This window comes from Apis cerana, linkage group LG15 (assembly GCF_029169275.1).
Source record: "Apis cerana isolate GH-2021 linkage group LG15, AcerK_1.0, whole genome shotgun sequence".
Lineage (NCBI taxonomy): Eukaryota > Metazoa > Arthropoda > Insecta > Hymenoptera > Apidae > Apis > Apis cerana.
The window spans coordinates 1,222,866-1,248,131 of NC_083866.1; the positions used below are offsets into that span (position 1 = coordinate 1,222,866).

General features: G+C 17.2%; 1 protein-coding gene across 1 annotated transcript in view; it reads left to right on the plus strand.

Annotated features, from left to right (window-relative positions):
* LOC108003733 (ABC transporter G family member 20-like) overlaps positions 1-24,954 on the plus strand; it is a 42,341-nt gene extending 17,387 nt beyond the window's left edge. Inside the window, exons 2-15 of the mRNA XM_017066203.3 lie at positions 14,159-14,291; positions 15,276-15,520; positions 17,069-17,246; positions 17,323-17,413; positions 17,878-18,093; positions 19,266-19,351; positions 19,452-19,683; positions 20,685-20,862; positions 21,295-21,410; positions 21,483-21,553; positions 21,632-21,720; positions 22,784-22,960; positions 24,152-24,238; positions 24,637-24,954. Coding sequence (XP_016921692.1) covers positions 14,191-14,291; positions 15,276-15,520; positions 17,069-17,246; positions 17,323-17,413; positions 17,878-18,093; positions 19,266-19,351; positions 19,452-19,683; positions 20,685-20,862; positions 21,295-21,410; positions 21,483-21,553; positions 21,632-21,720; positions 22,784-22,960; positions 24,152-24,238; positions 24,637-24,848 — 2,079 coding nt within the window. The 5' untranslated portion in view covers positions 14,159-14,190 and the 3' untranslated portion in view covers positions 24,849-24,954. The remainder of the gene's footprint in view (positions 1-14,158; positions 14,292-15,275; positions 15,521-17,068; positions 17,247-17,322; positions 17,414-17,877; positions 18,094-19,265; positions 19,352-19,451; positions 19,684-20,684; positions 20,863-21,294; positions 21,411-21,482; positions 21,554-21,631; positions 21,721-22,783; positions 22,961-24,151; positions 24,239-24,636) is intronic.
* The last annotated feature ends 312 nt before the right edge of the window (positions 24,955-25,266 follow it).

Genomic DNA, 25,266 nt, shown 5'->3' on the forward strand with positions numbered 1-25,266 from the left:
GTTAATATTTTTTCAATTATTCAAATTCCAATAAAAGAAAAAAATATGTGTTTGTTGGCTTTTTTTTATTTTAATAATTGAAATAATTTTAATAATTAAAAGAAAAAAAATAATATGAAATGTTTATGATATAAGTAGTTCAAGTTATAAAAATATATTAAAAGTTTGATAAAAGTTTTATTCACAACTAGTTCGATTTATAAAAAATTTATATATTGATAAAAATTAAAATAGAAACAAATGAATATTATAGTATTGTTAAAGTTTCCTGATTATAAAGATTCAAATTACTAAGATTTATTTAGAAAAATAATAGAAAAATAGATTGCTATAGATATATAAATATAGTAGAGAAATATATAATATAATAATCAAATATGGATAAGAATGAAGAATTTTTATATTTAAAATACAAATCAAATGAAATAAAATTAAATTTAAATATTTTATGGGATAAAATAAAAAAATTGTAATGATATAAATTATCTAATATAATAATAATTATTTGTTATAGTGAAATATGCGGTTTAGTGAAATATGTTTTAGATATGTTATCACTTAGATATATATATAAAAAAAAGATAAACAATTATATATTTCATATAGTATGTACATAAAAAGAGAATAGGATATTTTTCAATCGTTTAGGCATAATAAAAAAGTTAGATTTTAATCAATTTTATATTAAATTTCCGATTTTAATAAACAATTCTAATAAGCTGTCCTAGTTTTAGCTATTCCTAAATATATATTCATAAGTTTTTAAACTTTGAATTTATTAATTTTTAAACTTATTATAAAGTCAAATTTCAACACTTAAAATTTATTTTTTCTAAGAATTTTTTCCACTTTTTTTTATCTTTATTGATCATATAATCATATTTTATATCTTTAGCTATTCAATTGTAATTTTTGCCGTTAAATAAATTTATGACTAAAATAATATTTTTTTTAAAATTAGATTTTTTTGTATTCCTATTTGACTCCTAACATTCATAATACATAACTTCATGTTTAACATTCAAATTTCAACAGAATTGAGATAATATTCATTTAGAGATTTTATTTTTTATTTTTCTTTCAGTAATAAATTTTTTACAACTTTTTTAACTAAAAAAATATTCTTTTTTTTTATTCCATCTAATCCATATCAAATAATTTTGTTTTTCTTTATAAAAGTTAATATGTTGATAAAAAATATTTATTTAAACTATTGTGAAAAATTTAATGGAATATTTATATTGGTTATTTAATTGTTAAAAGAGCTCAAAAATCGTTCTTATCGTGTTTAATTGAATACCATAATTTATTGAATATGGATTGGAATTTTGTAATTTTAATTTTAATTACTGGATTAAAAAAAAAATACTAGTGATAAATTGAAAAAATAAATTCCTTTTTAAATTAAAAATCATTGTTTGTGAGCTTTGAATTCTTCGAAAATATATTAATACTTTGAAGAAAAAAATAAAAATTTATAATTTTAATATGTATTAATATTTTATATTTATAATCTCAATATTTTTTTGCTATACCATATTATGAGGATTATAAAAATATAAACATATTGTTCAAAATAAAATTGATTTTGAGAGATCAACAGACAAGAGAGAAGTAAAAATGTAGAAAAGCAAAAAGATTAATGATATTTTTACACATAAAGATATAATTTTTATACATAAATTATATAAAATGAATAATAATAATATATATAATCCATTCAGTAATAAATATTAAAATATTAAAATATTAATTAGACTTTAATATAAATTATGTAATGAAAAGATGTTATTCTTGAAATTCTAATTCCAAATTTTTCCAAGATGTTCTATTGCTTAATTATAGTTATTTAACAAGATCGTCAACGTAAATTCAAGAAATTTTAAAACTCTGAAGATATGTAGCGTATATGTAGATATATATTAATTATAATTTTTGTCCAAATTTGGCAAAATGGAACTATGAAAATTTAGTTATTTTTCGATTTTGTTAAAACTCGTGAATTATAAGAAATGGAAAAAGTTTTCAAAAATTCTTTCTTTTAATAAGAATTATTGTTTAGTAAGATTATTTATCAATTGCTTATATAAAAAAGTTACATTAAATAAAGAATTTACATTTTTTTTATTTCCATTTTTTAAGTAAAATCTTAATCAATGGTTTCAATAATTATAAAAAGGCATAAAAAAATTTTTTTTACTTCAAATAGAAGCAATAGAAGTTGTATTACTATATTATATTTTGCTCCTTCATAATGTGGAAAAAGATTTTTGAATCTCTTTGTACAGATTCTAAAAATTCTTGTTCAAGTATACAATCACATTTATTCTGATCATATCTGAAAAGAAAAAAAATAAAAAAACAGACAGAAATATTTAATGAATGATAACAAATATATGTCAAATTCATTAATATGTTAAAATAATCCCGAAAAAAATTGATACAATTATACATACAATTTCATATGAAAAAATTATGTATGTTTTTATATCTTTATAAAAGCGTTATATATTTATACATAGAATATCATTAAATTATAATATAGTTTTTATTCATAATCAATTTTCATCATTAAAATGTATTTGTTTAAAAAAATGGATATGTTAGATAATTTTGAAAATCCAATTATTTTTTCATTTACAAAATTTCATATATTTGTCTTGTTATATATGTTATATATTATTATTATATGAAATGTAACATATTTTTATATTACATTATAAACATTTCTTTGCAAAATTACATCATCAAAAATAATCGAATATGTGTACATGTATCGTTTTCAAAATTATTTAACTATATTTGAATAACTTATTACATCTTTACATAATCTTACTTACTTCATAAAAAAAAAAAATTCGATAAATTAAAATTCTAATAAAGATGAAGTATTTTAAATTCTCTTCATTTTATTTCCATTTTATTTTTATTTAGTATATAATATTCATTATCTTACATCTAACATCTTACATATATTATACATATAGCACGGAATTTTTTCACATTGTTGCAAAATAAATTACAAAAACTTGTATTTGAAATAAAAAAAAATCATGCCTTTATGCTGTTTCATAATTATTAAAGATTTCACATAAAAAGATGAATTAAAAAAAAATTATAAATTTGTTATTATATTGTAGCGTTTTTAAATGATATATTTTTTTAATTACGACATATTATTATATTATTTTAAATATTATAATAAATTTCTTCTAACTATTATTTTTGAACAGATTTTTTCATTCTCTTTTTTTTAATTTTCTACTTTTTTTTTTCATTTTGTTAATTATTCAAAATCAGATTAATATTATTTTTAAAAATTCGTTATATTATTATATAATATTCGTTATATTATATTATTCCATTATTAATCCGTTCTCAAGAAATACATATATCAATTTTTAATATAAAATCAATTTTTTAAATGAAAATTAACGGAAAAACGAATAATCGATTCTCAATCTTGAAATATTAAGTAAATAAAATTTCAAATAGAAATTTAAATTTTGTTTAAAATTTAAATTAAAATGCTAGAAAGGGAATCATTCAATAAGTAATTTTTAGCAACAAATATTGAATTTATGCACAAATATTGAAGTATTTTATTTTGACTATTTTTGTAAATTTGAATTTAAACAATTTATAATGTTAAGCATTGGATTTTATAATTTTTACATATACATTTATAATTTTGTATTTTATCTTTTATTTTTTGTATTTTATCTAAACGATTCTTTATCTAAATGATCGCTAGTCATAAATAGTTAGGAAAATAACTCTATCTAAAAAATATTCCATAAATAAAACAAAATATAAAATTAAAATATCTCAAATAATTTATTTTATTTTTTAACACGGAATTAACGATTATATATTCAATGAATTTGATTAAAAATTCCAAGTCATTTAAATATATTTAATAATATTTAAATTATTTTTTTGAAATAAATTTTAATTAATATTCATAACATTTTATGCCTTTAATTCTTTTTTTTTTGTCTTTTATTGTTTTGTTATATATTGTCTATGTTAAATTTTATTCTTATACTGAATAAATTCTTAATTCAATTTCTCATATAATAATATTTTCATAATAGTTTTTCATTCTCATATATAGAAAAAAAATTAATGTTAATACATCATCATATAAATCTTTTACCGAGGTCTAAGATATTCTTTTGTTTTAGTATAAGAAGATGACGAATAGTATATTCTTAGATACGAAATAATTTGGAATATGCTTCCACATATAGGCAATCAAAAATACAGTACAGTATATATATATATATATTAATTCAAAATCATTTATATAACTGTAAATATTTGTTTAATATTCTATATATATATTTATATTAATAAATATAAATATAATAAATAAAATAATATTTAATTGAAAAATATAATTTAAATAAAAAATAAAAATAATAAAAGTATTATAAAAATCATTTATATCATGAGTAATAAATGTATTATATTATATTCATCGGTAAATTATTAATATTATTATATTGTTATATAAAAATATATTATTATATGAACGTCTCAGAACATTGAAAACATTGAAATATATGACATTTTGAAATGTATTAATCAGAATTTTATTCATTTGCTGTAATAAATAAGCTTTATTATCTAAGAAGAAATAAAGATTAATTATAATTGGTGAATGTATATTAACATATAGAGATAATAAATATTTATATAATAAAGGAAAAATATATAATAAAAGAATATATAATATATAAATAAAAATATATAAATAAAAGAATATAAATAAAAATATATTAATAAAAAGAATATTTCAAATAAAAATTGTATGATAAAAGGTATATTTTGATATTGTTTCGTGAGTGAATACAAAATATTATGTGAAAATTAATTTTTTAATTATATATTTTTTAATATATCATATTTTATTTTAATTCATATACCTTGACAGTATAAAAAATTATATTATAATTATATATTAATTTAATAATTATTAGTTTAATAAACTTACAATCTAAATTTTATGAAATTCATTACATAAATTTTCATAACATTAATGACAAAGGAAATATGAAAAAGTTTGAAAAGCTATTTCTTGTATGAATTAATAATACCATAATATATTTCCCCCTATATCATTTAATTTTCATTTGAAACATTTTTTCTATGAGTAATAATATAGATTAATACAAAATTAAAAAATCAGAAAAAATTCTATATAATAAAATTTATTATATAAATATAAATAAAAAAAATATTGTTATCTATTTCCTATTTTTTTATGTAAAAGATTTCATTGTATAGGAATTAATATTTAAATTTACTTAAATAGAGATTCTGAAATATAATTCATTGGAAAAGATTTATTTTTTAAATCCTATCTTTATATTATATTTATATTTTATTATTTTATTATTATAATAATAACAAATAATATACTTCATATAAATATTTGTTTTGAATTTTGAAATTAATGTTAAAATATTGTGATTAATTATAATTTTTATAATTTTTATATTTATAAATATCTATATTTTTATAAATATAAAAAAATACAATTAAAAAATGATGGTTGAAAGAAAGTATTTGACTGGAAAAAACCAAGGAAAAGTAATTATTATTTTAAATTTACAAAGAAATAAATACTTTTTTAAAATATTTTTTAAACTAATAATTTTATAAATTCATATTTCTGTATAACTTTTATGCATTAAAATATTGAATTCTGGTATTAACTTTATTTTCTATTTATATTTCTTTTTCTATTTATTTTCTATTTATATTTCTAATTAAAATTTCTTTTTTTATTGTTCTTTTTATTAAATAAAAAATTATTTTTAAATTATTTTCTCATATTTATTTTATATTAAATTGATTCAACATTTTCATTTGATATAATATAGATTTAATATTATTCTATCTTTGATTGAAAACAATTGAAAATATTTGTAATTAGATCAAGAACCAATAATACCAATTTTGGATCCAAAGAAAACTATTACATTGCAAGCCTAGAAAATATTTATAAGATTCTTCAAAGTCTACCATGTAATGGCAAAATTATGAAAAAAATTGGTCTTTCTTGAGTTTTTAGCAAATAATCTCTCTACATATATTCATGCTTTCATTCTTTAGAGCACTCAATTTTTCACTTTTGAATAACAATTTATTATATCTTCATTTATGCAACGATTGTTTATCAACTTCGATTCAAATTTGACAATTAATTTCATTAATTAGAATTAATTATATTATTCATCGACCTTGAAAAAAATTAGTAAAATTATAAAAATTTAGAAAATTGAATGTTCAGAAATCGACAAATTTGACAGATTCAACAAATTTTGTTTGTAAAATAAACCGAAATATGTATCTAAAAAATGTTGTTGATAATTATTTTTAATGAATTTTATATTGTTATATTTATTTACAATTTTTTTATTAGGAGTAGTAGCATATTATTATAATTATCTTTTGTAAATTAAAAGAATTAATTTTATTAATATTATTAATATTAACGGAAAATAACTTACAAATAACATAAGATATTATTATATCTTTTATATATATATATATATATATATATATATATATATATATATATATATATATATATAATATTATTATATTATAATTTATTAAATGATATATTATAAAAAATTATACAATTTTCTAAACAATAATATGATTAATTTCATTTATATTTTTTATTTCTTATATTTCAAATTATATATATTTAGTACTTATTTACATAGATATTTATAGAGATCAAGATCAATAAATAATTTTATTTTAAAGGATTATCATTGGTTTTTGATATATTGATGAAATATATATTTTTATTATTTATTCATAAAAGTATTTAAACTTAAATTATATACTTCATTTTTAAGATTTGATGTTTGAAATTTCAGATACGTGAATACTTATAAAAATCACTTTATATCACGCGAATGTATAATCAACAAATAAAATAAATTATAAATTTTTTTAAAGAAATAAATTGAAACACATAAAATCCAGAATAAAAGCAAAGTTCATGAGAGTTATATATCGATACGCAAGTACGATATAAGCAAGACCAGTTTCACGCATACAAACATTTGAATGATAAAAATAATATATAGGGTGTTCTAAGTTTTTTTAATCAAACTTTATCAATATACACATTTATAAATAAAGAAAAAAATGTTTTATATATATATATATATTATTTGAAGATTTATTAAATATTTTTTATAATTATTATACTTTAATATTAAAATAATATATTATTATATTAAAATAATAACTTAATAATAATAATAATAAAATAATAATTTAGATAATTTTTTATAAGTACCATCAGTCTCAATGATTTTTTAACTTATATATTTTTATCTGTAAATAATATTTTTATCTATATAAAAGAAAAAGTAGGTGGACAGTATGATTACATGCTATAATGCTCATGTATAATTTTATTTATACATAAATCATCGTTTGATCTTGAATAAGTACAGAATATATATTATAAATATCAATATATTTATGAGATTTAGAAAATCAATTTTAAAAATAAAAAATGTTAGTATATAAAAATGTTAGTTGAAAATTAATTAATTCAATTTATAGTAATTTAAACAATTTATTTGCGTTAAATTAAAATAGATAGAAAGAGAGTGAGATAGCACACGATTACGATAGAACTATCTCATTTTATCTAAAATTGCTTTATCATTTAATTTTATCGTAAATTTCAATTGATTATAATTTAATAAATGTCTCAATCAACATTTTTATTATATTATTATAAACTTTTTTATTTTTGTTTCTAAAATCGATACTCTAATCCCATAAATATAATATTAAGTCAGTAATACATGAAAAAATTATTTATTTAATAATGTAAACATAATGTAAACATAAAATAATAGTAATCGTCATATTATGATGTTTTTATATTGAAATCGATAAATTTTGCTAATATTTAAGAAATTCTGAGCAAAGAATATTGTGGTACCATATATGTTAATTCATTCTCTCGATATAGAAAGTGAAATGATATGGCTTCAATATATGTTAAATTTTAAATTTAAAAACTGTTTCTAATTATTCCAAATATATTTGAAATATTTTTTTATATTTTAATGAATCAAAATAATATTTATATATATATTGGTATTGAGATATATATTATTTTCTATTTCTTTATGTATATAAATATTATAAATTTCAAAGTTAAGTTTATTTGCAAAATCTTATTATTCAAAGGAATAAAAACATTTATTTCTTTTGATTTATTATAAAATCTATTTTCTCTATCTTTATTAGGGAACTAATAAATTAAATTTTAATAATGATCATTTGAAACTATATTTTATATAAATTTATTAATTGAATTTTTATTATTAATAATTATATCCAAAAATTATAAAAAGTAATTTTATTGATTATTTGAATTTTATTAAATTGATATACATTAATTTACATTAATTTATATATTTTCGATTTTATTTAAATTTTCTTGTATAAAGATATAAATGAAATTGAAGATGTTATGTATTTTGATTTATTAGGTTAAAAACTTAAGTATCTTTAATTCAATTAAAAATAAAGATAAATAATAATAAATAAGATAATTTAATTAAAAAAAAGAAATAAAAAGATAAATATTTTAATTTTTAGTTATTTTATTTATTTTATTTAATTTTTTAATTATTTTATTTGTACTTATTTATACTATTGATTATTATCACTCGTAGTATCTCAAAAGTAAAAATAAAATTAGAAAATACATAAAAACAGTAAACTTGATAATTCACTGAATAGTATATATTTTGTTACAAATGATGAACACTTTAATAATTATGCGACAAAAGCAATTATCAATTGATGGCGGTATTTTTTAAATTAGTTATGAAAATGAATATGATATTCATTCTATATACGATTTTATATAAATTTTCCTTGTTACTCTTGCTGAGACACACTATATACGGATGTTTAACCGTTACAAAAGAACCATCTAAAACTTTTCTGTACACTCAGTACTATGATGCACCAACTAGCTCTGCCTGTAAATGGTCATGAGAAAAAGTATAACTTTGGGTCAATGCTCCTTGACCAAGGTGAACATTCTCGATTGCCTCAATTATAATTAAATTTTTATGATTGTTTAAAACATGAAAAAACATTCTTTACGGATTTTTAATAATTTAAAAGAATTTAATTATTTCAATATTATTAATATTTTGTTAATCTTCGATTTTTAAAATTATTGAATAAAATTGAAAAAAATAAAAATGAAAGTATTAATTTCATATTTTAGTGAATTCAAAAGATTTGAAATATATTATCAAAATTATTATTAAATAATTTTTTTCTTATATATATATATAAAATATTCGATAAAATATTCAGTTTTCAAATATTATTATATGCAAATATGATTATATGCAAAAATATATATTTTTTATTAGTTATTGGATTTACTTAAAATATTTAAATTTAATTAGCTATAATGATTAATAATTATCAGCCTCAAAAAGGCGGATAATTAACAAAGAAGAATATAATAAATTAATAGAAAAAAAAAATTAAACGTAGAAATAGAAGTTTGAAAATACAAATTTGTTGATAAAAAGAAAATGTAGAATTATCGAGATTTGATAATCGAGATCTTGAATGATTGAGATTTGAATAATCGTGAAATTGAATCAATTGAAGTTTTATTGCATTGATAAACGAATGAAAAGATATCATGTAGTATGAATATAGTTGTTAAAACATTTTGTGATTGATCATGTTTTCATCTTTTCTTATATATAGCAGAGCGTAAAAATATGATATATAGAAATTTTGATATAACAATGGTATAATAATAGTTTTTTTAATTTGAGTTTTTTTAATACTATATTTATTACAATGATTTTTTAATAAAATTAAAAAAATTAAAAATCTATATTAAAATTTACTCGTGAATTTTTATTTTATAATGAAATATTTTGTATGTATGTTAATAATTTTGTATGTTGTTTGAGAATGATAAAATCTAAGAATATTTTCTTAGATTTAATTCTATGAATATTTTCAGATTTAAAGATTTAAGATCTAAGAATATTTTCAAAGTTTTAATTAAATTTATAGATTTTTCGTATTTAGAATTTCTGAATAAATTCAAATCCGGAAAAAAATCAAATAACATTAATGAAACTTTAAAACTTTCATAACACGAGAATAGTTCTTATGATTTTATTGCGTTTTTATTGAATATTATACATAAATTACAGAAAACTGGAATTAATTTACGCCTACAAGAGTATGAAAATTGCTCAAGACTACATATAATCAGTAATAGCAGATACATATAATCTCTTATTATCATCTTAACTCTATTTGAAATGTATTTTTTCCATTTTTTAATTGATCAATTAAAAAAAAAATAAATGACAATATTAATATTGATGATCATTGTAATAAAATAATTAATTTTTATAAAAAGATCTTGTCATATAAAATTTTTAATATATGATAACATTTGTAATAAAGAATAAAAAAGAGAATTGAAAAAGATTAACACAATGCGAATTATTTTGCATTATTGACAAATTATAATATAATTATTGAAAAATTCATGGTAGTGGCAAGATTTTAATTATGCTAACTATGTTATAGATGTTTTTCTATACTAGATGTTTCTAAGGCATTTTTAAGATGATTATGAAAATCTATTAATTTTAACTTTTGGAACACATATTACACTTATATTATGTTCTAATGACTACGTTCAATTAAAACGAAACTATCAGATTTTTTTTTCCTCTCTTCGAATTTGCAAAAAATGAATCCAAAAGAGTGTAGTCAGTTTTCTAAGAGATATATGATCTCAATATATGAAGTTAGCCAGGATTTCTCGCCGGATCAAATCCGAATATTTGAAAGCTTTTGGGCAATAGTTTCATAATGGCATATTGGTAATCTATAAATTAGAGAAGCTTCCAATTTTCTAAATATTTGAAAACAAGTCTGCAAACTAATAAATTCCAAAAGCTCTGTCTGATAATCATATCATAAAGCTTAATATATATATCAGCTAATATATATCTATATATATTAAAATTTCAATAAAATTCAATAAATACATAAATGTCTTCCTGTTAATATTAAAATGAATTTTTTTATTGTTTTACAAATTTCAAAAAATATTCAAAATATAATCATACGTAAAAAATTATTGAATTATGTACTCCATTTTCAATTTAGAAAATAAAATATTATAAATATCAAATTTATTATATCTTTTTCTTATAATATCCAGTTTCTTATTCAAACTTTTCTGTTTTTCTTTTTTTTTTTTTTAATATATATATATACATACAAATCTAACTTGATGAGTTGACATTTTAAACAGAACTTGTCTAGTTATTTCGAGCCAGTCACCTTTTACTAGTTTATGATTTCCACTTGCAATACTTTTTATTATGAATAATGTAGGCATCTTTGACATTTATTGAGCAAAAAATTTAGAAATCATTTTCACAAATTATTGCAAAGAAAATAAATTGCCATAATATTTGAAAAATTTACATATTTCTGCAAATTATTTTTACAAGAAATATCGCAAGTTATTTATAAATATATTCATATCTTTAAAAATAAATCAACAAATTAAAATGAAACTTATTAAGATATTATTCGAAAAGAATATAATAAATTTTATAAATATCAAATATCAAAATACAAGCAATAACCAATCTGTGAAATATATATTACTACTATTAATTTAACAATAAATTTAATAAAAGTTTTTTTTAATAACTCGAAAATTAAAATTATTTTTTAATAACTCGAAAAATTAAAATGAAATAGCGCGAGAGTAACATTTATGTAGTATAATTGAAATTTCACATAAAAAAATAAGTTAAAAACGTAAATACAATTTTTTTATACAAAGTTTTATTTTCGAGAAAATTGACTTTAAATAATCGCCAGATATTTGATTATATTTTGGTCTAATGTATCTCGATCTTATTCTTTCGATTTAGATTTGTATTTATTATATTAAATAATCAAAAATACAAAATAAAATAGAATATTAATTTTTAAAGAGATTGTTGGAAATATCGATCATTTTGTCGTTTTACGATAATAAATTATGTAAATATTTTCTGCGTCTTCTGTTTAATTGATTAAATACGAAATTAATTCTTTTCTTTTATGGAAACTTGTAATTTCTCGAATAAATAATTTAATATGATTTCATAAATAAAAGTTGAATGATATGAAGTCTGGAAAGTGTGATGATCAAATTATTTTTCATAATCAATTAAAACTTGACATTTTTCATTTAAAAAATCTCTCTTGAATTCTAACCGATTTATGATATTGGAAATATTGATCAAACAAATCTGAATTGAAAAAACAAGTTATTAATGCATGTACATATGCAACAAATATTCAAAATTGATTTTCTTGAAAATAAAATCTTATATAAAAAAATTTTTGTCGTAATATTTTTTTAACATTATTTTTTCCCGATATTATAAATTATTAATTTTTATATGAATTTACAAATTGTCCTTGTTAGCTTGTTATTGCTGATTTTATCTTCTTTTTTTCTTCTCATTCTATAAAATTTAAAAAAAGTAAAAGAAAGATAAAGAAAAATTAAAATACGATGTACATAAATGTACATATTCACAAAATAAATTCAGTATCTATAAAAATAATTAGCTTATAAAAATGCTCATAAAAATAATTATGAAATAAAATTTTAAGTATAAATATTTTTATATATATTTTTTAGATGCATATATTTATACATAAATGAAGTATTTTGTATAAAGTTCTATATGCTTATATATTATTAAATCATCATTCAAAATATATATGATATAACTGAATAATAATTTTATAATACAATTATTTTTCTTGCATTTTTTCATTTTATTCATCAAAAATAATAATTTTGAAATTATATAATATGAATTAATTACTTAATAATTAATTTTTTTTAATCAATATAAATTTAATGAATAATTTTATCAATTTTTTAACTAATACTTTTGTGCATATATAATAATATTTTATATAATACTTTATAATATTAATATAATAATATATTATTGATATGTTATTAATATTAATAATACTTATACTTTAGTTTTTTTTATAGTAATAGTTCTACGTAAAAAAAAAAAATATGATAATTCAATGTATTAATACTAAATACTAATTAAAAATAAAAAAGAATATTGAAATCCGGAAAAAAATAATTATAATAAATTAATTATATAATTATAATAAATTATACAGAGAAAAATATATCATCTAATAAATTTTTTGTGATTTATATTTAATGAATAGATAATGAGTGAATACAATTTTTAAAAACTTTAAATTGTTTTTAATTTTGATAATTTTTTGTTAAAAGAAATTATGCAAAAATGTTTTTTTATAATTCAAATGATATTTATTGTCGTATTATATTTATTATATATAGTCTAAAATATAAAAAAAATGCCATTTCACGACAATTTCAACTCATTCTAGTTTAGTAACTCGATTCTCACAAGAAAAATTAAATGAAATATGTTATCTATGAAAATTTATTGGAATTCTCACAAATGAATTAAAATTAAATATCCATGGAAAAATAAAAGAAATAAAAACAAAAAATGAAAAATGAATTTTTGTAATTATATCAATAAAACATATGGAAGTAATAGATTGTAAATTGAAAATATCAATAATATAATATATATTATAATAACACTATTCAATAAAAATCAAGTATAAAATGATTCAAATAAATCCAAAGATATCAGAAAGATTAATTATTTTTAAATTTTGAAATAGTTTAATTTATTACAAACTTATATTATCTAAAAATCGATTTTCTTTTCGATATATTTAAATAATGAAAAATTTTTACCAACAATATTTTTGTAAATATTTTTCGTTGATTATTAGATTTAGGAATAGACGAGGAATAAAATTTAAATATATATATATATATATATATATATATATATATATTTTATGAACATTTAACGAGATTAAAATAATTCATGAAACCACTTATTTAATTTTGTCGTCAAAATATGAGGGATCAATTTAATCATTGACTACAATGAATTAATAAGCTTGATTTTTATGTGATTCTAATGTTATATAATTTTTTTTGCAGATTGTGTTCAAGTGTATATAGTGAAAAACAAAATGGTGCAATATGCGATAGTTGTAAAAAATGCTAGGAAAGCATATGGAGAGAAGGCAGTTATTTTAAACAACTTGAATCTTTCTGTTCCTTCAAATACAATGTAAGTAAAAATATAATAAATATAAAATAAAAGTTAAAAACTAATAAAATGAATTTTAAAAACTAATAAATGAAATTTTACTTGTCAATAATTTATTATTATTAATAAATTTTAATTCAGTTAATGAATTAACTTGTCTCGAATAAGTTTATAAATTTTATAAATAAAATTACTATAACTTGTTAGTAGTATCTTTTTATTTTTTTCTTTACAATTTTATAAATAGAATATTATATTTATATAAATCGTATTGTCATTTGTAAAATTTATTTAAAATGATTTATTTGATTGTTATCAAACTTGTCATTGTTATATAAAATAATTTATTAGTATTAATTATTTGTAATTCATGATTTGTTAAAAGTAAAATGATTTATTCTGTAAAAAACTTAATTAATAAATATAATTATTATATTTATGTAGCAATAAATTGAATAATTATTCATTTATGATTATTGTTAAAATTATATAAGTTAATAATTATATAAATTTTCAGTCTCAATTTAATAATGAAAATTCTCTTTATAGAATAATTTACTTCTATTTTACAATTAACTTCTATTTTTATAATTTTACATTATATGAGATAATTAAATATATTATGTAATATATTTGTAAAATTTTGTTTATTTTATTATCAAATTTGAATTTGAAATATTTACTATTTTATAAATTTTTCATTTATTTTAATTAACATCACAATTTTACATCATATCTTATAAAATTATTAATAATATGAATCAATTAATTTTTATTTTTATAATTTTACATACATATAATAGATAATTAGATATTTCGTTTATTTTATCAAATTTGAATTTGAAACTTTAAAGATATTATAAATAATACGTATTTATTTAATTCTACAAAAAAATTCATCTGATTTTTTTATCTTTATTTTTCTCTAACAAAAAATGTTAACAATCATACCCGAATCGAATTAATTTTAATTATTTTATTAATTTATTATTATTATGTTATTAGATATGGTTTACTAGGCGCTAGTGGTTGTGGCAAAAGTACTTTACTTTCTTGCATAGTTGGCGTCAAAAAATTAGATAGTGGTCAAATTACGGTACTTGGTGGTGAACCTGGAAGTAAAAGTTCCGGAATCCCAGGACCTCGTGTTGGTTATATGCCTCAGGATATTGCATTGGTCGATGAATTTTCTGCAATAAATTCCTTTCATTTTTTTGGGAGAATTAATGGCCTAGGAAGTGAAGAAATTGGTAATTTAAGAATTTTAAGTAATTTTTTTTAAAAGTTTTGTTAAAAATTAAATTTAGCAAATATAGAAATATAGTTATCGGCATTAATATTCGGATGTTATTTTACTTCATTTACAAACTTTATCATATAAAACATCCCAAATTTGACCTAGATTGTAAAACTAGAATTCATAAAATATATAATTATTCCAAGAAATAAATTATAAAAGAAATCATAAATGAATATTTTTTGAAAATCACATAATTAAAAAAATCTATTTTTAAACATATTGATTATAAAATAATATTGTAAATGATTAAAAGTGAAAGAAATTTTTTTTTATTAACGAATTCTAATTTGATAATAAAAATTATCGATAAGAAAGATTTATTTCAATTATTTAAAAAAAGTTTTCTTTTAAATATCTTGATTATACTTAATCTTCAACTAATTCTCAAAAATACTATTACATTTTGTTTTTTAAATAGAACAATATAATTTTTCAAATAGATTTTTTTCGACAATTTTGTTCTTTAATTTTTTCTGTAATAATTGTCGCATTATAGCTTCACTAATAGTTATGGATCCTGTATTTTACGTAAAAAAATTATTTAATTATCATATTGCTTATGATTACATAATAGATTATTTATCATAATTTATTTGTGTGATTATTTTAAAATTATTTGTTATATATACAAATATTTATACAAATATTTATTAGTATTATTATTAATATTAATTTAGAAACACAAAGTTTGAAAAAGTAATTTTTAATGTGACTTAAATCTTAAAATAAATTAAAAAAATATGTTATAAAAAAATTAATATTTTTCTATAAATTTTTATATCTATAATATTTTTTCTTTTCTAATAGTATTTGAATAATAATAATGTAAAATATAAAAATATAATATTTTATTTGTTTAAACATATTTTAAAAATAATATTTATTTTTGAATTACAATAATATCACAATAATATATTTTCAAATAATATATTATATTAAATAATATATAATATATAATATAATATAATAATATATAATATATTTAATAATGATGTTTAAATTACAATATTTAAATAATTGTTTTGTATATAAAATGATATCAATAGTTAAAATAATAATAATAAAAAAAAAATAATTTTCGAAATATGTTTAAATCAATATAAAATATTCAATATAAAACATCATAATATAATTAAAATAAAAAAGAGCAAATATTGAATATTTGTGATAATAATTAATAGTATAATTTATTTTAATAATTTATAAATTATAAATTGATATAAATTATATTTGAGAAAATCATATATTTTTATGTTTATATTTTCCTATCAAAATTAATTTAAAAAAAAAACAATAAAAAAATAGCAATGAATATTTTAATAAAATCTTTAATGGAAAAAAAAATAATATTCAATGATTTTAATACAACAATTAAAAATGATTCTAAATTTAATCTTCATAAAATGATTTATAATTATATAATTACATAAAACTTTTAAGTACAAAATTTTTTAATTTAATTTGTTTATTAAATTTGTTCATAAAAAATTATTTTCAGAAAATCGATTTTTGGAATTAAAGGATTTACTTCAGTTACCACCAAGGGATCGTTTAATAAAACAGATGAGTGGTGGCCAACAAAGAAGGGTATCGCTTGGAGTAGCTCTGCTTCACAAGCCAGAATTATTAATACTTGATGAGCCTACTGTAGGTTTAGATCCACTTCTATGTGAAAAGCAAGTATATTTTGTTTGTTTACACTTTTAATATAATGTTAATTGCAATTGATATAAATAAAGATTCTTTGCATAGTATCTGGAATCACTTGGTGGAAATCACGAAAATGGGTACTACTGTGATAATAACTACGCATTACATCGAAGAAACAAAACAATCAAACACGGTAAATTATAATTTTTTTTTAATAATAATAATTTTCTTATTTATTTTTTTATAAATATTCTTATTTTGAATTTGTTACTAATTACAATTAAATTATTTTCAACTTTTTTAAAAAAAAAAGACTTGCATATTTCAATAGATCATAAATGACTGGGATGATTCATGTAATATAATTATTTGAATAATGAATAAATTATTTGTTATATGAAAAAATTATGATATAAAAGAATATAAATGAAAGTCATTTGTTTTTTTATAATTTTAAAATAAAAATTATCAATTCATTTAATTTAAAAATTATTATTTATATAATAATAGATAGTTTAGTTAATTTTTTCAAGCGATCATATTATATGAGTCATTCAATATATTAAAGAATTCATAATATTATATTTCATAATGTCATAAAACATAAAAAATTATTATAAAAAAACAAACTATATTATTATCTATTGTAAATTTTAGATTGGATTACTGAGAGGTGGGCAATTGTTAGCTCAATCATCACCGACAGAGTTATTGACGCGATTTCAAACCGATTCATTGGAGGAAGCTTTTTTGAACTTGAGCCAACAGCAATCGCAAAATCCACAAGTTTCCACAATCTCAAGTTTCGAGCAGTCTACGATACAATCTACAGAAGAGATGCATGAAGTGATGACTCTTTCGGGAGATCGTGAGGTGAAAAACGTATCTTCAGTTTTATTCAAAAATAAAAAATTTGGAAATTAGTAGGTAATATTGATAGATGATAAATTGGAAAGTGATTGTATCGATATCAATACCAATAGCAAATTCGAACCAGTATCGACATGCATCGAAATTTTAGATGTTTTTTGATGCCAACACCTCTTAAGGTGATTATCATTTTTTAATATCAAATTAATATTGTATTGAATCAAAAACTGTATATCTTATAAAGATAGCAATATTTATTTGATATTTTATGAATAACTATTCGATAACTATTTAATACTTTACAAAGATTTCGATATTTATTTGATACTCTCATTTTTGAATATTATAATCAGATCATTGTACTGCATCTTGCTTTTTCTAATTATGTCTATTCGTTTACTTTGCCAAACTATGTTAGAATTAATACTTGTAACATTTAGAAATGAAAGTTGAAGTATTAAAATCTTCGTAAAATATTAATTATATATCGATATTTTCGTAACATATCAGATGATTTTTGATTCAATGCAGTATTAACTTCATATTACTTTAAAAATATAAGTCAAGTTAATTATTTCCATATTTTTTTTCTTAATGATATAAATATTATAATATATAATATTATATAAATAATAATAGAAATATTAATATTAAATAATAATAGATTCATTTATTTAAATAAGTTTGATTATTAAAAAAACAATAAGCTTAGAATAAAATATATATATATATATTACTTTTTTTCAAATCTTGCTTATAAAATAAAATATATTATAAATTGAAGATATATATATATATATATATATATATATATAAATATATATATAAATATATATATAATAATATATATATATATATAAACATTATTTAACAAAACATACATAATACATAATTTATTATACAAAAAAATAACAAATGATAAAAAAAGTGATAAGTAAGAAAAAATATAAAAAAGTAAATGTAAATTAGTAAATAATATGTAAATTAGAAAAGTTAATATATATGTTAATAATAACTTAATAAATGTCTATTAATTCAATGTTACGACTATTCAGTATATTAAGATTTAATAAATATCGACTTACAAATCATTTTTAATAATAATATTTAATAATAATAATAATAATAATAATAATAATAATAATAATAATAATAAAAATTTATTATTATTTCAGTTTAAACGAATTTTAAAAAGCAGTTGGCAATCAAGAATGTACGCTTTACTACTTAAGAATATATTTCAATTTATACGTAATCCAGGGTAATTATTATGATATTTGATTATAAAAAAATATTTGAAAAATATTAAATTGAATTAAAGAAACATTAATTAGATTTCCTTTATTTTTTATTATTTTTAGAGGAATCTTATTTGCGTTACTATTACCAATGATACAAATAATAACATTTTTCAATGGAATTGGTGGAGATCCGAAAGATTTAAAGATATTTGTCGTAAATGAAGAAGCAGGAAATTGTGATGGTGGAAGAATTCTAGGAAATATTACGTACGATGATTATGAAAAAAATTGCTATTTTACTGATATTAGCTGTAGATTTATAAAAGGAATAAATAATACTGTTTTAGAGAAGGTATGTAAATATTATTTTGTATTTTAAAAAAATCGATTAATAATCAATGTTAATATTTTTATAATACAAATCTCCTTTGCTTAATATAAATTTTTTGTATTCTCTTTTTTAATACATGTAATAGTAAATTATAAAATAAAATTACAAATTTTAATCTTTTTTAAAATTTTATATTTCTATATAAATTAGATAATCAGATAATCAATGATGAATATCTTTTAAAATATAAAAATAGAACTCAATTCTATATTATGTAGAAATACAAATATTACTATTTTATTTAATTAAAATCACGTTATAGTTATGACAAGTTTTATAAACTTTTCTATAACGAAAAAAGTATTGCAATTCTATAAGAAACATATATTTTGAAATATACAGACCATTATTGAAATTTTCGATAATTGAGAAAATTCTTATAATTTTTCTATAAAATGTAAAATCTAGGCATTTCACTTAGGATTGAATAATTAAGAATATTTTTTAATTTCACTGAATTTTTTTCCAATTTTTATACAGAATTGATTGGCAAGTAATTACTTTTTTAATGCAAAAAATTAATACTAATAATTTATAATATGTATTTTATAAGAATTTTAATTTTCGTTTTTTCGTATTTAAAAATTAAAATTTTAATTATTGAAAAGTTACTGAAAATTATTAAATAGATTATATTTATTAATAGATTATTTGAATAATTAAAAAATAAATATTTTGTAAAAATATAAATTAAAAAATTTGTTTAAAATATTGATATAGCAATATCGATATATTAATAATAATATAATGAAATATATTATGACAAAATAATTAAAATTGTGTTATTCTTATTTTAAGTAATTGATAAATATCTATTTCGATACAGAATTTATAATTCGTGCATGCGAGAGAAAATAATACTATTATTTTGAAATAGTAATTTTGTAAAATTAATTGTATTAATTGTATATTAATTGTATATTAATTGTATATAATAATGGTTAATTATATTTCATTTCTAGATGTTCTACGAAAACTATACACAGGCGGAATTGGAAATTCCAGATTTTTCAAGCGTCGGAATAATGTATTTTGAAAAGAATTTTTCTTTTGCTTTGGAAGAAAGAATAAAAGATCCTTTAAGCATGCCTGATAATTTGATTTCCGTCTCTCAAATTCATATTGGTTTATATAATCCAAGTATGTTAACAAAAATAAATATATTATTTATATATAAATATATTATATTATATTATAAATATATTATTTAGTTTTTAATTTATTTTTTTTAGAATCAATTTCTTAGATTCTCTTAGATTTCTTTTAGTAATTATTTTAAATAATCTATTTTAATTTTTATTTAACATATTTTATATTTCACACATTTGATTTTATTTTCGAAAAAAAATTGTACAAAATAAATAAAATTATAGATTTATTATTATTTTTAATGATTTAAAATTGTTTATTCATTGATAACAATTCATAAATTGAATAAACAATTTTAATTATTTAAAAATTGACTGAATTTATTACCCATAAAAGATTCATGTTCTTTGGAAATAGTTATGAAAAATTAAGGATATCATATATAATTTAAGTATTAATTGAATATTTTTTTTAATTTTTTAGATAGACAAATTAATTTATTTGCGCAACGAAAACTATACGATGATTTTCTCACGGAGTATCAAAATATATTAAAAGAATGTGGAATTGAAAAGAAATATGGCAAAGCACCTATTAAGGCATGTATATTTAATGAAATTCTTTTTAAAAAATTTCAAATGTGTAATATTAATGTATATTATATTTTATAGTTTGAAAATCCTGTTTATGGTACGCTGGAACCACATTATGAACTTTTTGTTTTTCCAACTTATATACTAATGTGAGTTTTATTATAAAATTAGAATTTTTTTATTAATTAATATTTCTTTATCCATATAAACGAATTTTATTTCTTTAGAATGTTACACATTGTGGCAACAGCTTATTCTTCAACTATAATTATAAGTGATCGTCATTCTGGCGTTTGGAATAGAATCTTAGTACAAGGTAAATTTTTATTATAATGATACTTGGAAAAAAAATATTCATAACAATAAATTATTTATAAGATTAATTTAAATACTAGTTTTATAAACACAAATAAAGTTTTATAAACACGTTATCTTAATCAACTTCTTATATAGTTTTTTATCTGAACATATTAATTGTATGTACAATTAATGAGTGTAATTTGGAGCAACAATTTATATACATTATAATATTTCATAATGAATTATCATTTTAAATGATAATTATCATATCAGTTTAAATTATTATCTTTTTTTTACTATATATTTAAAATAATAATATTTTAATGTTTATATGTTTTATTATTTTTTGTTCATTATATGATTTATAAATATAATTTATAATATATATATAATATATATAATTTATAAATAAGCATGGTTTTAATATGATAATTTAATTTAACATGTATAGATGTTAAATAATTATTCGTATAAGCAATTTAGAAAAATGAACTTGCTTAAAATGATTCTTAAATAAAATAGTATTAATTATTTTTTTTTACTTATATTTTTTCGTTAATAATCTTGAAATATAAAACTGATTAAAATTTTACATTTTAAAAAATAAATTTAAGAAAAAATTGTTAATTTTTTGTTTATAACTATTTTTAATTGCATAAACAATTGATAAATATTTTACAGATGATAATCTTTATGAAAATAAACAATTTTTATCTGAAAAAATGTTTTCTGTATTTTCCATAGTTTGTGAATTATACGAAAAATCGAAGTCGAATTTTCAAAAATTGATTTGATCTTAAAATAATTTTAAGCAAAAAAAAAAATTGTATAATATCTACACGAGCATTACATATTTTCAGTTTTATAATTTTTTAAATTTAAAGATCTTTCCTTATAAAATATAAAATATAATTTTTTTTTTTTGACTTGAAAAATCATTTCAAATCAATTATTATTTATATGTATTATTAATTTATAATAATGATAATTATATCTAGATTTTATATATAAATATAAATATAAAATATATATTTATATATATATATTTTAAATAATTAATCTATATTAATATTTAACAGGTGTTAAAACGGCAGAAGTTCTCTTTACCCATATGATATGGCAATGTTTCATAATTGTACTTCAAGTCACATTTATGTTGTTACTTACTTTTTTGGAATACGATACTCATTGCGAAGGATCAATAATTGTCGTTATTTTCATGACTCTATTCGCAGGAATTGCTGGAATGGCAGCTGGTAAGTACTTAAAACTATTATATTAAAATTATTATATAAAAGACAAATATATTTTTAAGAAATTTCTAATTAAAATTAGAGGAAATTTTCAATATCTTTGTTATATAAAAATATAAATAGTATATAATAACATAACTGTTTAGAAACAATTAAAAATTATCAATAGCTTGCAAATTATAATTTTCTTTTTGTTGAAAGTGATATTAATTTTCATTGATACTTATTGTTTTTTAAACATTTTATTAATTTTAGTAATTAAAAATTCAATATATTTTAAGATGAATATTTTAAGATGAATTGAGAAACTATGTTTTTAAATAAGATATAAAATTAAATATTTATAAATTAGCTAGATTTGAATAATACAAAATAAATTTTGGTATTTAGAATTTATCCTTTCAATCATGACATATTTCGATTAATTTTTTATCTGCTTTCATAATTAATTCAATCCATAATTCAAGAGTTTAATTAATCAATATTCTACAAATATAATAATTTTTTTAAATCTCTTTTTGAATCAATAACTTTAATGAACAATGAAATATATAATTGTTTGCTTTATGTTTCTAAAATATTTAATGTTTGTTTTATATTTTTTTCATAAAAAGTATAAATAATGAAATTTTAATATCTTTCCAATTAAAAATGAATTCTTTGCAAGAAAATATAACTTATAAAGTAAAAAAGACAAAATAAAACAAATATTTTTTTTAATTAAAACGAATATCAGACACAATGCACCTTTCAAGAAAAATCTTTCAAGAAGATTACATATAATAATAAATAATGAATATTAAATATTCATATAATATAAATTTATATTATTATGATATAAAGTTACATATCTAAAAGAAACATTTAAAAGATCTGAACATCTAAAAAATAATTAAAAATTATATTCTAATATTTTTTGATTCTGTTAAAATAAAGGTGTTAGTTCATTAATCGTTTTTGTTTAAATTGTATTTTAACAAATGTATCTTTTTCATTTAGAATAAATTAGAAAATTCATATTTTTTTTTAAAGGAAATTTTCATTGGAAAGGAGATTTATTGATTATTTATATTTTTTATGTTTTATTTAAGTATTCAAAATTATCCTTAAACATATAATTATAAATTTTTATGATATGTTTTTCGTTAATTCTCGATTATAATGTTATCTTATAATAAAAAAAATTGTTTTTAGGTTTCTTTATATCAGTAGTAACTAATAATCAATCTTTGGCTTGCTACATGTCAGTAGGGACCACTTATCCATTAACACTCCTTAGTGGTGAGTGATTTAAAAGAGAGATTATTAAATATAATTTAATTATATTTATTATATTTAAATTTATATAATTATATGTAATATATATTACATATATTTATATATTAATAATTATTTATTTAAAAATATTATTTATGTATAATTTTATTATATTATATTATATTATATTATATTATATTATATTTATTTAAATAATTTAATTTTTAATTATAATTTGTATTTCTATATTATATAATTTTTAATATTTATTTTGTATATGTTTAATATCTTATTAAATTCTTATTAAATTAATTTTTATAAAACAAAAAACTTGGAATGTATGAAAAAAAAATAAGAAAAATTAGAATTGAATGAAAAAAAATATACATAATACTTATTCAAAAATTTTTGATATTTTCTAGGACTAATATGGCCGATTGAAGCAATGCCAATGGGTCTTCGGTGGTTTGGATTAAGTATGCCTGTGACAATGCCAGGAATATCATTAAGGAAAGTCATGCAAAAAGGAATTTCTATCGATAAACCAGAAATATTCACAGGATTTTTTGTGATTATTGGGTGGATTTTGGGTCTTTTAATGTTTTCCTTATTTTTATTAAAGAAGAAAATGTAAGATAATAAATGTAAAATGATTTATGTAAAAAAAAACATTCAATATAAGATAATTTAATTTGTGTAATAATTTGTGTAATAATATAAAAGTATCTTTTATACGATCATTATATTAATTTAATCTAAATCCATTTATTAGAGTTAATATTACTTCATTGTATATAATATTTAAAAATTTTTTTTTTTAAATTTCGATAATGATTCATATAATTAATATAATATTAATAAGAAAATATGATAATTTAAACGAACAGTAACATCTGAAGCATTAATTTAAATTTAAATTTATAAGAAAAGAAAATGTGGTTCAGATATTACCGTTCTATGATAAAATAAGATACTTAAAATAAAAAATAATAAAAAATTACGAGTTATAGATAATTTAATAAAAGAAATATTTCAAATACTATATATTAAAA